The 15990-nt window shown below is 51.5% G+C and overlaps 1 protein-coding gene across 2 annotated transcripts; it reads left to right on the top strand.

Annotated features, from left to right (window-relative positions):
• The first annotated feature begins 1168 nt into the window (after positions 1–1168).
• On the top strand, positions 1169–15817 carry ZNF598 (zinc finger protein 598, E3 ubiquitin ligase). Of its 2 annotated transcripts, none has more exons than XM_086760258.1 (12): positions 1169–1381; positions 4355–4467; positions 5882–6011; positions 7568–7779; positions 8347–8564; positions 9282–9399; positions 10444–10625; positions 11817–11889; positions 12501–13261; positions 14242–14377; positions 15169–15313; positions 15437–15817. In XM_086760258.1, exons 1-12 carry the CDS (start codon positions 1196–1198, stop codon positions 15782–15784), a joined length of 2622 nt encoding a protein of 873 aa, XP_086616384.1. In that variant the 5' UTR covers positions 1169–1195; the 3' UTR covers positions 15785–15817. The 2 variants fall into 2 exon arrangements, with proteins under 2 accessions (XP_086616384.1, XP_086616385.1); XM_086760259.1 differs by lacking the exon at positions 1169–1381 and adding an exon at positions 1786–1963.
• Positions 15818–15990: the final 173 nt, after the last annotated feature.

Below are 15990 nucleotides of genomic sequence, written 5' to 3' on the forward strand. Positions count from 1 at the left end.
TCCCCAATTCCCCCATGGCCAGGGGTTCTGGGGCAGAGGCCTGGGGTCCCCAATCCCCCCACGGCCAGGGGTGCTGGGGCAGAGGCCTGGGGTCCCCAATTCCCCCATGGCCAGGGGTTCTGGGGCAGAGGCCTGGGGTCCCCAATTCCCCCACGGCCAGGGGTGCAGGGGCAGGGGCCTGGGGTCCCCAATCCCCCCACGGCCAGGGGCGCTGGGGCAGAGGCCTGGGGTCCCCAATTCCCCCATGGCCAGGGGTGCTGGGGCAGGGTCCTGGGGTCCCCAATCCCCCCATGGTCAGGGGTGCAGGGGCAGGGGCCTGCGGTCCCCAATCCCCCCATGGCCAGGGGCGCTGGGGCAGACGCCTGCGGTCCCCAATCCCCCCATGGCCAGGGGTGCTGGGGCAGGGGCCTGGGGTCCCCAATCCCCCCATGGCCAGGGGCGCTGGGGCAGACGCCTGGGGTCCCCAATCCCCCCATGGCCAGGGGCGCTGGGGCAGACGCCTGGGGTCCCCAATCCCCCCATGGCCAGGGGCGCTGGGGCAGACGCCTGGGGTCCCCAATTCCCCCACGGCCAGGGGTGCTGGGGCAGAGGCCTGGGGTCCCCAATCCCCCCATGGCCAGGGGCGCTGGGGCAGACGCCTGGGGTCCCCAATCCCCCCATGGCCAGGGGCTCCAGCTCCCCGGGGGCAGGCTCAGAGGAGACCCAGCACCGCCCGGCCTCTCCCGGGCCCCGTTCGGCTGCCGCCGGACGAGGGGTCGCCAAACGGCTCCCGCGGGCCTCCTGCGCCTCACCGCAGACCAGCGAGAGGCAGCCAGAGCGGCCCTGCCGCGGCGGCGCTCCGGGCAGCGCCTCTCTATGGTCACGGCCCCGCGAGAGCACGGCTAGCGCGGCCCGGGCCGGCGGGGCGCTCTGGGCCGCGCTCCTCTATGGTGAGGCGCTGGAGGACGCGGGGGGGACGCCCGGAGGGTGGCGCTGCAGCGCTCGGGAGGGTTAAGGCGAGGGGCGGGGTGCCGCTCTAGGCGGAGACTCGATGGTCAGCCAGGCCGGCGCCGAGGATTTGCGGGAGCGGAACTCTATGGTTGGGAGTCGGGCGGAGAGTCGCTCGGCGGGCTGGGCGGCGCTCTAGGCCGCCTCTCGATGGTGCGGGCGGTTGCTAGGCGGTGCGGGGCCTAGGCCGCGGCGGGTCGGCGCCGCCATGGCCGCCTCGGCCTCCGGCGCGGCGGTGGGCCCGGCGGACGGGTCGTGCGTGTTGTGCTGCGGAGAGCTGGAGGTGGTGGCGCTGGGCCGCTGCGACCACCCCATCTGTTACCGGTGCTCGGTGCGGATGCGGGCGCTGTGCGGCGTGCGGTACTGCGCGGTGTGCCGGGAGGAGCTGGGCCAGGTGAGGCCGGGACCGGCGGCCTCGCACCCGGCGGGGCCGGGCCGGGCCGCTCCCCGCCCGCTGCCGGGGTCTGGCAGCGCCCCGCGGGCCGGGTGGGGCTCGGGCCGGCTGCCGTGGGGAGCGGGGCGGCGGCGGCGGGGCCGGGGAGGCCCGGGGCCGGGCTGGGGCGGGGGTCGGGCCGCGGAGCCGCTCCTGAAAGCGGCCGAGTGGAGCCGGGGCGGGGGGAAGCGTCCCCCAGCCGGGAGCTTTCTGTCTGCCTCTCTCCTGGTGGGCGGCTGCCGTTCGAGGAGACGGGCGGGGTGTTGGAAACAACATGTGAAGAAAATGGAATATAAAGGGAATTTTTTTTTTTTTTTTTTTTTTTTTTTTTTTTAATCAGCAGGGCTTGCTCTCCAGAGTTGGTATGACGTGAGCTCAGATGACTCAATCATCCTGGTGAATTCCTGGCTTGATTTTAAGCTTGGAGGAGAACATGCTTTGTATTCTTTCAGGGCTTGCTCACGCCTTGCGTTGCAGCCCCCACGCTGCATTTGCCTCCAGCCGCCGTTTGCCTGAGCTGTCTGTTGGGCCTTTGCTTAAAGAGTAATTTCCCCTCAGCTGTAACTTTTCTGGCAGATTTCTGTTCTCCTGACAGCCTGCAGTAGCACGGGGCCCTGTTGCGGTGTTCAGAGAAAGGAGCTCTGATGCTGCGGCTCGGCTGGGCCGAGGGAGCTGAGGATTCCGTGCGGCTGCGTGGGGAAAAGTTGTTCATGGTGATCATCGTAGGAAATTTGTTTTTGCAGAACTGATGCAGAGAAAAACCAACCCTTTAAGAGGAAAAGCGTTGGCACTAGCACCGAATGGAACACACTCGATGGCTTAGGAAATGAAATAAAGCGGATGTATCAGGGGGCCGGGGGAAAGGAGGGACCCCCAGCTAAACTGTCTGCTTTGGCTGCTGTTCGTGTTGCTAAGTGGTCGGAGGGACTGGAGATCCTGGGGTGTGTGCTGAACATCCGCAGGCTTTGTGGAGGCCAGAAGGGTCCATGTGGTTTTTAGAGGGAGCTTAGTGGCGCGGGAGTCGCCCCGTGCGCAGAAGGAGGCTCTGTGAGAGTCGCGGTGTCTCTGAGCGTCCGGAGGAGCTGCTGCTCCGCCTCTCCCGCCCCAGGGAGACGCAAGCGGTGGGGTTGCTCTTCGTCCGTAAACCTGCTCCTCTTGGGGACAGGATGGGCTGTTAATCTGGAGAGCTCTTCAGTTTTGTGATATTGCTGTGTTATGTGGCCTGACCTTTGGTTCATTCAGCCATCTTTTTCCCTCATTAATGAACTATTTTAAATGATTATTTTGTCATAATTATCTGAGAGGCCATTTTTAATGGCTGTGCTCTCCCCCCCACCTTGTGTTTAAATGCCACTTTAGCACTGTTCGGTCTGTTCACCCATCTGCCCCAAGGGAAGGGAAAAAAAAAGATATTGGGGGCATAAGTCCCATGGAAACTGCCCTTGAATGAACTGCACGGACGTGCAGGGTCTCCTAGTTTGCACAGTGTGTGTGGAATTAGCGCAGGCGAGGACAGCACTGCCATGTCTCAGCCGGTGGCGTACGGGGTAGCGTAGGCCGAACAGCAGGGTTTCCGAAATACAGCTCTGAAGATGCGTGGCGGCGCAGGGGTGGCGCGGGAGAAAGCAGGACGTACCTGTTATGGAAATGGGCGCCTTCAGTGATGCGTGGCTGTTGCAGTGGAGTTGGGGAGGATTGCTTGTTGCCCTGTAAGCTGTCCCTGACGCGTACTTGGAGCAGGCCGGAGGATGTCAGCGGGCTCGTTACATACGTGTGCGCGATCGTTCTTGGAACGGCTGCACGAAATTGTGTTTGACTCCTGTGATAAAATCGACTTTTCAGCAATCCGTTCCTCTCTTCTAAAGCTCGCTTTGGGCTGAATCGAGATGTCAGTACCGTTTCACTGAGATGAATTGTTTTAAATAACTGGAGTTAGACGTAGTTGTCACTTAGCCAACAAACTCAAACTTGTGCTCTCTTCATTTCAAGCTTGATATTTCAGGAAGCTGGAAGAAAGCTTCAAAAAACCCCCCCAGAACCAGACGTGAAAGACATTCCGTGGTATTTCACCCCAACACGGGAAGAGGGGTGATGTAACAAGACTAAACTACGTGTCTGTTATATAATTGAATGTTTTTCTTAGGGTTTTAATGATTTCCAGATTCACAACGTGCTGTAAGAACAGAAAAGTGATTACTGTGTTTGCGTCTCAGCCTTCCTGAGCCGGGGCAGGTAACGCCAGCTGTTTCCTAAGTGTCGCTGCTGCCCCAGCGCTTCCCGAGCGGGGAACGTGTGCTGGAGCAGACTGGTGGCAGGTGGCTTCTGACGAGGGATGTAATATCGTAACGGCTGCGGTGTGAGACCCGGGCTGCGTGGAGGTCAGAGGCTTCCCTTAGGAAGAAATAATCTGGGAAGCGACGTAGCGTTTTGTTTCTGGCTTTCCTGGTAGCTAAGGAAAGAAGAAAGGGTGGTTTCCCGGTCAGACTCCGAGCGGTGTCACTTTTCAGTGGCAGGCTGTAGGTTTCTGTATGGTGCCCTGCCAGGGACAGGAGGAGCTGAGTGCAGGGCTCTTGACAGGCCTTTGCTGCAGAGGGGGCTGAACTGGTTGGAGGTATTTACTCTTAGCGCAGCTGTGGTAGCAAAAGAGTTTGCTCATCTAGTTCAAAATCCAAAGACCAGGCTAGACCAGTCCCCCTCCGGCCCAGCTGGCTGGGAGTTGCTAAGGAGCAGGCACAGTGGCTTCCCTGTCAGTTGTGGGGCCAGTGACCACGGGTGGTGACGAGAGCCGGGGCAGACACAAAGCTCTGCGAGCGTCGTCTCGGCTTCGGGCTGTGGCGAGTTCCCTCCTGCACAGCTCGTGCTGAGGAGTTTCTCTGCGCTCCCAAAGACTGCGCAGCCTGAGTGCGCTCTCGCTGATTCTCCTGTTGCCTGCAGGTTGTCTTCGGGCGGAAGCTTACGTCGTTCTCAACAATAGCACTTAACCAGTTGCAGCATGAGAAGAAATACGACATTTATTTTACGGATGGAGATGTTTATGCACTGTACAGGTAAGGACTGGAATCCGTTCTGTACCTTATCCCTAAAGCAGCATATTCTTATCTGCGTTACGTGGCAGGAAACGCACGCTTTAGCAGAACAGCATGGTTTTGTTTCATGGGAACAGGGTGGCTGCCGTGCTGTGTACGTGAGTCACCGCGCGGCGCCGGTGGCCTTGGGATGAGAGGCTGGAGCAACGCAGCTGGCGTGACGGCTCGGAACCACGGTCGGCAAAGGGGGCAGCTCCTCGTGGCTGCGGTGTTAGATTCACTGACACACAATACACAGGCGTTGCAACAATAAAAGTTGCTTTTTGCTTCTTTAGCAACAGTGAACTTGCTGAAAGATTGTTTTTCACTCCTTGCACAGCTGCTGTGGAAATTGCTATTACAATTTTATGTATTTATTGCTGTGCTACAGAAGGACCGACCGAAACCAGGTGTCCCAAACATTGTGTGGAATTAAGAGCAACCTTGGCTGCTACAAAGATCTTGATTCTAAATGCGAGATTAAAACAGTGAAGTGAAAAAACAATGCAGGGTAAAAAATGCGACATCAGCTTCACGTTCTAAAAATATTTTTCATAATGTGCTTAACAGGGGAACTCTAAGAGAATTTCAAGTAGTTGAAAAGAAAGGAGAGCGAAGACAGATGAACCCACGCAGGCAGCGGTAGCTGTTATGTGGAGAGCTGTGCCCGATGCCCAGCCTGCTTTGTGTTCAGACTGCAGCTTTGCTGATACATCTGCAGTTTTGCAGGACTTCGTATTTCTGGAACTGGGCAGTGGGTTTGGTGAGCAGGATCAGCTGAAAGCGTGTGTCTGCTCCATTATACAGCAGCTCTGGGAATGGCTTTTGATGATACGATTTCTGGCGAGTCGCTGGGATTACAGTTCTGCGGGCAGCAGTCACGTGTGAGGACGTGGGGTCTCCCACTGAGACCAGTGCTCTGTCCTCAGCCCTTGGTGGGAATCACTGCGGGTTTTTTGTTTGTTTCCCCTCCCTCCTCCCTTTTCTTTTACAACTCTTTATCGCTCCCCATTGCGTTCTTCAGTTTCCAACAGCAGAAAGCGTAACTGAATTGGATGTGGATGCTGCGCGTATCAGCTGAATCTTCCGTAAGCGAGGGGTTTGCCGCAGGGATGCGTTGCAGCCCACTCAGGATTTTACAGTGGCAGCGTCTTACCCCGTGACTGTTCAGCTCCTCTCTTACAGTGGGCGCCTCTGTGTTATTTGGTTGTGTTTTGTCCCTGGCAGATGACAAAGCGTTCTTGGAGCAAGCAGGACGCTAACCTCATTGCACGTTGATGGGGCAGCTATGCCAACGCAGCCTTGCGCCGGGGACGGAACGGTTGTTTTTCAATTAAGGTATCGGGTCGCTGAGAGGGATTCAGATCATTTTTAGGAAATCTTTCTTGTCCCTTAGGAAGCTGCTGCAGCATGAATGCTCTCTGTGTCCGGATCTGAAGCCATTCAACACCTTTGCAGATCTGGAACAGCACATGAGGAAGCAGCATGAGCTCTTCTGTTGCAAGCTCTGTGTTAAACACTTAAAGGTGAGCGGGTTCTGTGTTTCAGTGTCTGGGAAGGGGAGGCGTTTCCGTGTGTGACCTGCAGGAGTTCTTGGGAAGGTGGGAAGAACGAGGTGGCTGCGCAGCACCAGTACGTTTTTTAAGTTTCCTCTGTCTGCCCGCAGTGAGGCCGATTACTTTGTTTTAAGTCTTCCTTCTTCCATAAATTCATTAATGAAGAAGGCCTGAAGGTTCTCGGTGGGTTATATTTTAAATTAAGCCCAACCATATTGATAACCTTCCGATGTTAGCTCCTCTGCCACAACGTGTGTAAATACCAAACCCTGACTGTCTGATGGGAAGTTAATCCTGAGTTGCAGGCAGATTTTGTTACGTCTGTAACAGTAGAGATTTGATGTCTGTTAAGACTTATTCTAGTGTATTGACTTTATGAGCTAAAACTGTAATTTAAGGAAATGTTTGGTGCCAGCTGAAAAAGCAGAATGCATCATGGAATGATGGATTTATTTCTCAGATCAGAGTCAGCGTAACATTTAGAGGTGGATCATGTACAGGATGAGAATCCATCTTGCTGGTTCCATGAAATGTAACTGTTTGATTGTCTTGTTTATTTGTTCAGCACAAGTTTCCTGTATCTTGTTGACTTGATTGGAAAATGAAACTCACTGTTGCCTGCAATTGAGGTCCGCTGTGTTTGATGTACACATGTAGCACATGACAGGCTGTTTAAAAATGTATTTTACAGCCTGCTAAAGATAAAACAGTTACTGGAAAGCTGAGTTGTCTGCGTCTGAAAAGGTCATGTGTGTTGAGCCTTAAAACTACTCATCTTACCATCACAGTCATCATCTCTCTTTCTTTTCTTTAAAATCCCACCCCAGTTTCACTGCGACGTGGTGTTATGTTAGTCAGGCGATGCTTTTTCACAGTCTGAAATTCAGAACTCCGCCTTTCCCTGGAGCTGGAGTGGATTTTGTATTTCTGAGTTACACATCGAATAAAATCAGCAGCCACTGTTCAGTGGATTCTAGGACTGCTAACCCTGTGTCTCATAGTTGTCAACGTTCCTTGCTGTTGTAGGAGGGAATTTAATGCCTGAACACATATTTTTAGAACTCATTACACGTGGTTTTGTGTGTGTGTTTGTTTTCTCCAAAACCAGTTAAGTACCGAATTGGAGGAGCGTGTTTATCCTGTGGTGCTGCAGTTGCTGTACGCCAGCTGAACTGTAGTTTGCTGCCGAAAGGCGCAGGATCCAGAAGTGGTTTTTTCCCCACCAGAGGTTATAATTTAAAGTTTCTTGTGTTACGTTTATACACCAAAATAAAAAGTGAAGGGGGGAAAAAGGTGAATTAGATCTGTTCCAGTGTTCAAACTGAGTGAAATGCAGGTTAGATTTAATTTGTTACATTTTTAATTAGTTTCCTATTCACTGAAAATTATTGGTGTTGGTTGTCAAGTTGCATCTTTATGAAGCAAATCTTCCGCTCCTACAAATGAACAAGTTGGGCACAACCTGACTTATTCCGTTGTGGTCTCTGTTCACAAGAATACATACATACATATATGTATTTCTTCAGATTTTCACGTATGAACGGAAATGGTATTCTCGTAAGGACCTCGCCCGCCATCGAATCCATGGAGATCCAGACGACACCTCTCATCGTGGGCATCCCCTGTGTAAATTTTGTGACGAGCGTTATTTGGATAACGATGAGTTACTGAAACACCTACGACGAGATCATTATTTTTGTCATTTCTGCGACTCTGATGGTGCTCAGGAATACTACAGGTTTGTGCAGGCAGCTTACTCGTCTTTCTGTAGCTTAGATTTTGAGGAGAAGCTGCTTGGGTCTGCTTTGAATTTTGGGGAAGCAGTGCTTGAAGACGGAGGGCAAAAACGTAAGCAGGTTGGCTGCAGTCTCCTTTGTTCCTCAGACCAATAGCTGAAGTAATAATTCTGTCTGGGTAACATTTTAAAGTTTTATGCATTAATGTTAAACAGCAAAAGTTACATTTTGCAGCATGACAGCAGCTGTCTGCAGCTGCCTGGTGTGGTAACTCGAATGCTCTAAAGTTCGTGTGCAAAGAAGATAGAAGTACATTTTCTTTTATGAAATACAGACGCATTATGTACAGCTGGCCGTGATGAGTGTCAGCCAGTGGGTTTAGTGTAACATCTGGGATCATGCATGAAGTTCTATGGCAACTGCACACAAGTGGCTTCAGCTGGAAAGCTTGCCTGGGGACAAAGAAACAACTGCCTAGGCTTGTCTCCGCTTCACCTTGTAGGAGCAGCCATATATCCTTTGTAGAAGAAGGTGGGAAGGTTGCAGCTCAGTCTCCTTTCTCTCTCCAGTGACTACGAATACCTTCGTGAACACTTCCGTGAAAAGCACTTCCTTTGCGAAGAGGGACGGTGCAGCACAGAGCAGTTTACCCACGCCTTCCGCACGGAAATAGATTACAAAGCGCACAAAACGGCCTGCCACAGCAAGAACAGGGCAGAGGCCAGGCAGAACCGGCAGATAGACCTGCAGTTCAACTACGCTCCAAGGCACCAGAGGAGGAGCGAGGGTAAGCGTGCCTGGGGAATGAGGTGGGCTGAAACACGTTCGTTCTTACTCTTTGAGGGTTTTCAGGAACATCTGGTGAACGTTTCCTAGCCAGGAAGGAATTTTAACAAAGAAGATGGCCAAGCCCTGGCGCAGGATCCTGAGAGGCTGTAGAGTCTGTCCTTGAAGATAACCAGAACTTGACCGGACAGGGCAACCTAATGTCGTTTGAGTTGGCCTTGCTTTCAGTGAGGGGATGGAGTAGATGACAACCAGAGGTCTCTTCCTCCCTGAATTATTTTACAATTATTTTTTTTTCCCCCATGTGTGGATTTAATGATGATAACATAATTTTAGGAAAACTGCTGAGTTTCTTCTCCAGTTTGTCATTGTGAAAGACTTCTATTACAGTTAATAGACAGCAGGGATGAACACGGAGCGTGAGACCAGAGCGGCATATCCATTTAGGATTGCAGAGATCAACATTCATTCAAACTTTTCTTCTTTGTGGAGCTATATGTAGAGATCTCTCTGCATAAGACCCAAATTTCTCAAATCTCACATCACAGTGACATGCACAGAATCCGTATACTGTAAAATGTATTTTCAGGTAGCAATCCTGAAGGCTTGCTTAATCGTCAGAAAGAAACCAAGATAGATTTGTTTGTACTGGTGTATTTTAACTTTTTTGGGATTCGGGAAGGAACTTTGCGAATGATCAGCCACCACTGCTGTTCAGGTGTTATAGGTGGAGAGGACTATGAGGAGGTCGACAGGTACAACAGGCAAGGGAGGTCGGGCAGACTGGGCGGCCGAGGAAGTCAGCAAAACAGGAGAGGCAGCTGGAGATACAAGAGGTGAGTAGCACAACATTCTGTGGATTTTTATTGCTGCTCAGTGTTGTTTTTTACTTATCAATTAACAATGTGGACCAGTAGGAAGGAAGTGGGTGCAAAACTTGCAAGCTTCCATGTGAATCCTTAGTTGGGAGCAGAGCTCGCTTTCAGTCTAAGCCTGTGCGCTGACTACATGCTTGGTCAAAGTGAAATGATTTTGTGTGAAGTTTCGGCTCTCTGGAGTTGACACAGGAGGTAAACAATCTTCAGCTTGTGGCTGAAATACTCGGAATCCTACATTAATTTCAGCAACTGTTTTTATGCTAACTTTTCTAAATAGGACTTTCTGAAGTAAGTGACAAGTCTTTGCAGGTTTAATGGACTTTTGGGTCTGAGTAATCATGAAGTTCCTGTTCTAAGGACCATGCTTTTCATTGAACTAACAGATCTCTTTGTGGCCAGCCTGAGTGCTTTGGAAAAAGACGAGGGTTAAGTATTGAAATGAAGCTTTGCGTTTATGTCTCTTCATCCACACAAGACCTGAGCGCTTTATACATACTGCACATCTATTTTTCTTCTTTTTCTCGCTGGACGGTCAGCTGGTTCATCACTGGTGAATTCACGGCGGGGGGAAGTCCATCTCTGAACACATATATGTTGATGTTGCATGTGGATCGTGCATGTGTTGAGAGTTCATGACAAACCATGTTTCAAAGAGTTACTGTGGCCTACGAGTACAATTTCATATGTTTGAAAATGAATGGGAGAGACAGGTGTCCCCATGCATCCTCGGTACCGTCTCTCCCAGTTCACCCCGGTTTCTTCTGGCCTGGATTGTTGCGAGCACACGTAGAACCTGCAAATCCAGGGGGTGAGTGCTGCCTGTCGCCCCAGCCGGCCCAGGCTGTAGTGGAGCCTTCGGTTTGGTTTAGCCTTCTCGGCAGGTGGCAGCACCACATCAGGGACAGACATCGGAGCTGGGGCCGGAGAGGTGAGAGCTGCAGTGAGGCAAAGATGCTGGGTAATCCGTTCTGTTTGACCAAGGAAATCTGCCCTGTCCTGTAGGGAAGAAGAAGACAGAGATGTTGCAGCAGCAGTCAGGGCGTCTGTAGCAGCTAAACGGCAAGAGGAGAAAAAACGGGTAGAAGACAAAGAGGACAGCAGCAGCAGAGGTAAAAAGGAGGACCTGAGGGATTCTGAAGTGCTCAGCTCCAAACGCGTGCCAAAGTCTTCAAGCGATGCTACAGGTTAGTGCTGAGCACATCCTGCAGCTGCAGGGAGGCGTGATGGGTCTGCAGATCAGCCTGACAGAAGTGGGGACCACCACGCCTTGTTCTCAGAGCTGTGCGGAATCGTAATCCAGCAACACTGACGCGCAGTGAAATGTGTCCGAGCGGGCTGGGGTTCCTGCAGTGGGTGGTACTTGAAATGGCGCTGGGTGGAGATATCGAATGCGATTAACGTACAGCAGTATGTGTGATGTTCCGTCCAAACCAACATGATCTAAAAACGTGCCATTTCCTACTCTAGCGCGCAGGAACGGCTTTATTGTGAGCAGTTTCCCCTTTTTTGAGAACAAGTTATTCCCAGTAAAAGTTTTTAACTGGTGAAAGCAAGCCATTAATTGTTTTGAACCAGCATATAAATATGATGCAGTGGTCTTTTGATATTACTGTTGCTCCAGATCTGTTATCCACTGTTTTATTACACCTACAGCAGGATTCCCACTTAAAGATTATACGCTTCCATTGTGAACTGGGAGCTCTGTTTGGTTAATGGGGATGACAGGCAGGGTTATCTCCCCCAGCTGCCTGCCCGGCTTTTGCTGCACACGTGTCAAAGCTGTTACCAGTCTGTCCCTGAACTGCTGCAGGCTGCAGCACTGGATTTGGATTTGAAGACAAATCTAAATTAGGAATGAGTTGCGCGTCAATGTAAAATGACTGCCTGGGAGCTAATTGCCGAGCAGCTCGGGCTTCTGCGCGGCAGAGGTGCGAGGGGCTGCTCAGAGGAGCAGCTTTCCAAGCGAAGCAGCGTTGGCACGCATCAGTTGGAGCACCGAGGCTCTGATGAGCGCCCTGACCCCGTGCAGGCAGTTGAGTGCCAGCCTTTGGTAGAAGCTTGGAGCAGACAGCTGGGCACTGGCATCTCCGGAGGGTTCCCTCACAGAGCGCTTACCAACCAGCGTTTTGCGTAGTGAGTGTCAGGATTTTCCCTTACGCCCCAGCCGGTGACATAATGGTGAATGCAGTTAATTGAAGGAAATAGCCATGATGGATTCAGATTGTCCCTTTGGAATGCCACAGCTAATGACATCAGCAGCTGCTGAAAATAGGACTTGTTAATGCTGCTGTCATGTTCCTTGATAGCTTCCGCTCTGAAATGAATGGATTTTAGTTGAAACCTTTTCTTTGCTCTTTTTGTCAATACTCCAACAGAAGCAGCTGCTAACGGTGCTCTAAGCCAAGATTACTTTCCAGCAATTGGTTCAGCAGCGGGACCTCTACAGGGGTAAGTTTGTGCAAGGCTGCAGCAGTGAGAAAGCAGGTTTAGAAACTTAGTTATGTTCTCTATTTCTGGAGAAAATAATTTTACAGATGACTTCAACTGCAAATGCTTTCTCCCTGCCCTGGTCCCCTTCTGCCCTGAGCTGTTCCTGTGCCACTCACCTGCATGAATGGCATCGCTTGTTACTTCAGCTCCTGGCTTGACCTCTTGGTGGGGCAGTTTCAGGGAAATTCTCAATATTCTCCAGTCCAGCCTTTTTTAATTGGATAGCTGTTCTTGAAGGAGCCGTATACTGTGTGTTTTTAACAGTCGTCATCTCCTGAAAGTAGTGATGACTAGAATAGTTTGGAGGATGTGGCAGCCTGAATGTGCCTGCGTACAACTCTGGTCAAGGTGGGGTGTGCTGAGGCAGTACCGGTAGCACAGCAAGGCCAGGGTGACTTCTTCGAGGAGCCCAGTTCCAGACATGGTTTACGAGCCTGAGTGTGTTTGCATCCTCTTAAGCTAGGTCGGTTGTGCCACCCCAAGTGACAGTTTGAGGAAGAGTGCGGTCGGTATGGAGCTCGTTCGGCCCGTTGGAGTGTGTAACGGGGTGTACTTCTCCTTTCTCACAGCTCTGCCCCGCTAGCAGCGGTGAAGCTCAAAGAGGAAGACTTCCCAAGCTTGTCATCCTCTGCAGCACCCACCATCTCTTCTGGGATGTCTTTGGCATACACAGCAACTGCAAAGAAAACGGCTTTTCAAGAGGAGGACTTTCCAGCTCTGGTGTCCAAAATGAGGCCTAACAGTAAAACAGTCACCAACATCACATCCGCGTGGAACAACGGTTCCAGCAAAAACGTGGTCAGAGCCATTAGCAACCCTTGCGTAAGCCAGGTAGCCAAAAAACCATCCCTGAGTAGCACTAAAGGAGGTAAGAAGAGCAATAAACTCTCTCAGTCAGACGATGAAGACAGCGGTAGTGGCTTGACAACCCAGGAGATCAGAAACACACCGACTATGTTTGATGTGTCGTCCTTGCTGGCAGCTTCTACCTCACAAACTTTTACAAAAGTGGGCAAGAAAAAGAAGGTGGGGGTTGAGAAGCAGAGACCGTCGTCCCCACACCTGCTGCAGGAGACATCGCTGCCCAGGTCATCGGCGGAAAAGCTGCCAGAAGCGGAGCAGTCATCAAACGTGCCCTCTGCCCTTCACGCCCCCGACAGACCCGCAGCCGTCACGAATGGTCATTCGGAAAAATCGTTAGCGATCTGTAGTACGCCCAAAGAGCCCCCCGGCCTTAAAAAGCCCGCAGTGACTAACAAATGCCCCTTACCTCAGGAAGACTTCCCAGCTCTTGGGAGCTCAGGATCAGCCAGAATGCCCCCGCCACCAGGTAAGCGCGGCAGGGCATGGCCGCTCTGCGTGGCTGTGGGTTAGAGGAGCGTGGCACGCGGGCGAGCTGTATGAACTGCTCCTGGCTCTCGTGAGGAGCAGCTCTGCCACCGCGGGCTAGGCCGGCCTTTGAAGTTCGAAAAGGCAGCTTGGGGGACATGGATGGGCGTGGGTGTCCTCTGTGAAACACGGCTGAGGCGGTGGCAGTGTTGGGATTCCTCTGCTCCGGGCAGGTGTCTGCTCTCTGGGGGTGGCTCCCTGATGAGCAGCTGCTCTTTACCTGTCACTGCTTTTCTGGTGAGTCGAGGCTGACACACATCTGTGCTGTTGTGCTTTGAGATCGATTCTGAAAGCCCCTGCGGGCGAAGGGAATCTCTCTCTAGCTCTGACCTGTGCCTGCTCTACTCGTCCTTAGGCCTGCTTGGTCACTGTTGCTCTGTGTTTGTGGAGATTTAGTGCCCTTGCTTTTAGCGCTGCCGTAATCTCCTAACACTGGAGTAACGCAGCACCAGAGGTGACCTGCAGTGGTTTTAACGACAGTCGCGTTGCATCGGGAGAGCTCGCACAGGTGTTTTGTCCTGTGCTGCTCTGCAGATGCTGCTGGGGTATGCTAGAACATGCGGTGCCTGGTGCTGTTGTGACTTCTGGAGTGATTTCTCTTCATTTCAATAACGTAAAAGAGTTTTTTGCATTGTAAATTTGAGTGTTGGGGTTTTTAAATTATTTTCTGTTGAAGTAGTAAATGAATAGTTAAGTGTTTTCTCCTTGGAGTAACATCAGCCACTGTGAGGTGCTTCTTGAGCTGACGGTAGATTTCCCCCCTCTCATTTCTGGGTGTTTTCCAACATAGGGCTGTCTGCACCGCTGACTCTTGGTGCTTCTGGAGAGCACGTGAGACCGCTGGTGGTAACTTCAGACGGCGGTACGTGGGTGCCACAGATACGCGCTCTAACTTCCCACCCGTTCTCTCCTTTCCTTTAGGCTTTAACACCGTGGTGCTATTAAAGAACCCTCCTCCGCCCCCAGGACTGTCGGTGCCTGTTAGCAAACCCCCTCCAGGTTTTGCTGTTATTCCATCCACCAAAATCTCCGAACCTGTCACTACATCTTTGAAAGAGTAAGTAAAGGTCCTTTGAGTTAGAGACACTGCACGCGTTACACCTTGGATGCATCTTACGGGCCTCGAGCAAGGCGTGAGGTGCGCCGAGGGGATTATCCTGAGCAGGTGCCGCTGCAGAGGCTGGCCACGTAATGATTCCCGTTGGGAAGTCCGGTGGCTGTCGTGAGCTGGGTTCAGGAGAGCCGGGTAAAAGAAAGCACAAGCATTGTGTGGATTCGGGTCTGAGGAAATGAAAACCTGTGCAGCGTGGTGGCTCACACCTCTGTCTTCTTTAGATTTAGTTGGAAATTGCAGCCTCAGCATATTTTTAACCTTTCCATTGATTCTGTCAGTCCCAGAAGCGAGGTGCTGAAGCAAGTTTTCCTTGGTGACTCTAAATGCCTTCGTTGCTCTGACCTCTCCAGTAGCTGGCCTGCGGTCAGGGCCCTTCTGGGCTGGAGAGATGAGTTGACAGCAAAAGGGGAGGGGAAAACTTGTGTGAGTTTAATATGGATGTCTGTGTTAATCTGTTCGGTTTTATTCGTGGCACGGGCCTTTGCTCACATCTTTTTAGTGAACCTGGCTTACAAAACAGCCAGTCAAGACTATATTAAACTGCATTTTAAACATTCTGTCTAGGGAAAGCTGGAGTCTGATACAGTAATCCCACAGGACACGTTCCATCGTCCCGTCAGTGCTGCGTGTAGCAATTGTGTGTGTGGTTGGGTGGGGAAGGGAACAGCCATCCTGCAGCATCTCTGTGTAACACAAAGCAATGTCACAGTCACTTCTGGTCTTTTCAAATGCAGGCCAAAACCCTCTCACGGATCGTACCTGATACCCGAGAACTTTCAGCAAAGGAACATTCAGCTAATACAATCCATTAAAGAATTTCTTCAAAGCGATGAGTCCAAGTTCAATAAATTCAAAACTCATTCTGGGCAATTCAGACAGGTGAGTGGGGAGGAACCTTCAGGTTCCCGAAACCTTCCTCTCTGGGAATCCCTGAGGGATTTAAAAGTTTTTTTAAAAAAAATTTTTCTTTCCCTAATTATTCCAATTCTCTTTTCACTGAAGGGTCTGATTTCTGCAGCACAGTATTACAAAAGTTGCCGAGAACTGCTTGGAGATAACTTCAAGAAAATTTTTAACGAGTTGTTGGTGTTGTTGCCGGACACAGTTAAGCAGCAAGAACTGCTTTCTGCTCACAACGATTTCAGAATCAAAGAAAAACAAAGCTCAAACAAATCCAAAAAGAACAAAAAGAACGTTTGGCAGACAGACTCCAGCTCCGAGCTCGACTGCTCTATCTGCCCCACGTGTAAGCAAGTGCTGACCCAGCAGGACGTTGTCACCCATAAAGCTTTGCATATCGAGGATGAGGAGTTCCCCTCCTTGCAGGCCATCAGCAGAATCATCAGTTAGCTTTCCCCAGCCCAATAAACCAGTCTCTGGCTATGAATGTGCACTTCTTGGACCGGGGTTTGTCAGTGCAGCGTGGCTGAGAGCTGCTGCCAGTTGAGTAGTGGGGTAACTGGGAGAGAGTCCTCTCCGCGCTGTTCGTAAATACCGTGCAAAGGGATCGCTGGACTGCGCCGTAGCTAACGAACATCCGAAGTCTGAGCTTCCCA

Source organism: Chlamydotis macqueenii, chromosome 15 (assembly GCF_036417535.1).
Source record: "Chlamydotis macqueenii isolate bChlMac1 chromosome 15, bChlMac1.mat, whole genome shotgun sequence".
Classification (NCBI taxonomy): domain Eukaryota; kingdom Metazoa; phylum Chordata; class Aves; order Otidiformes; family Otididae; genus Chlamydotis; species Chlamydotis macqueenii.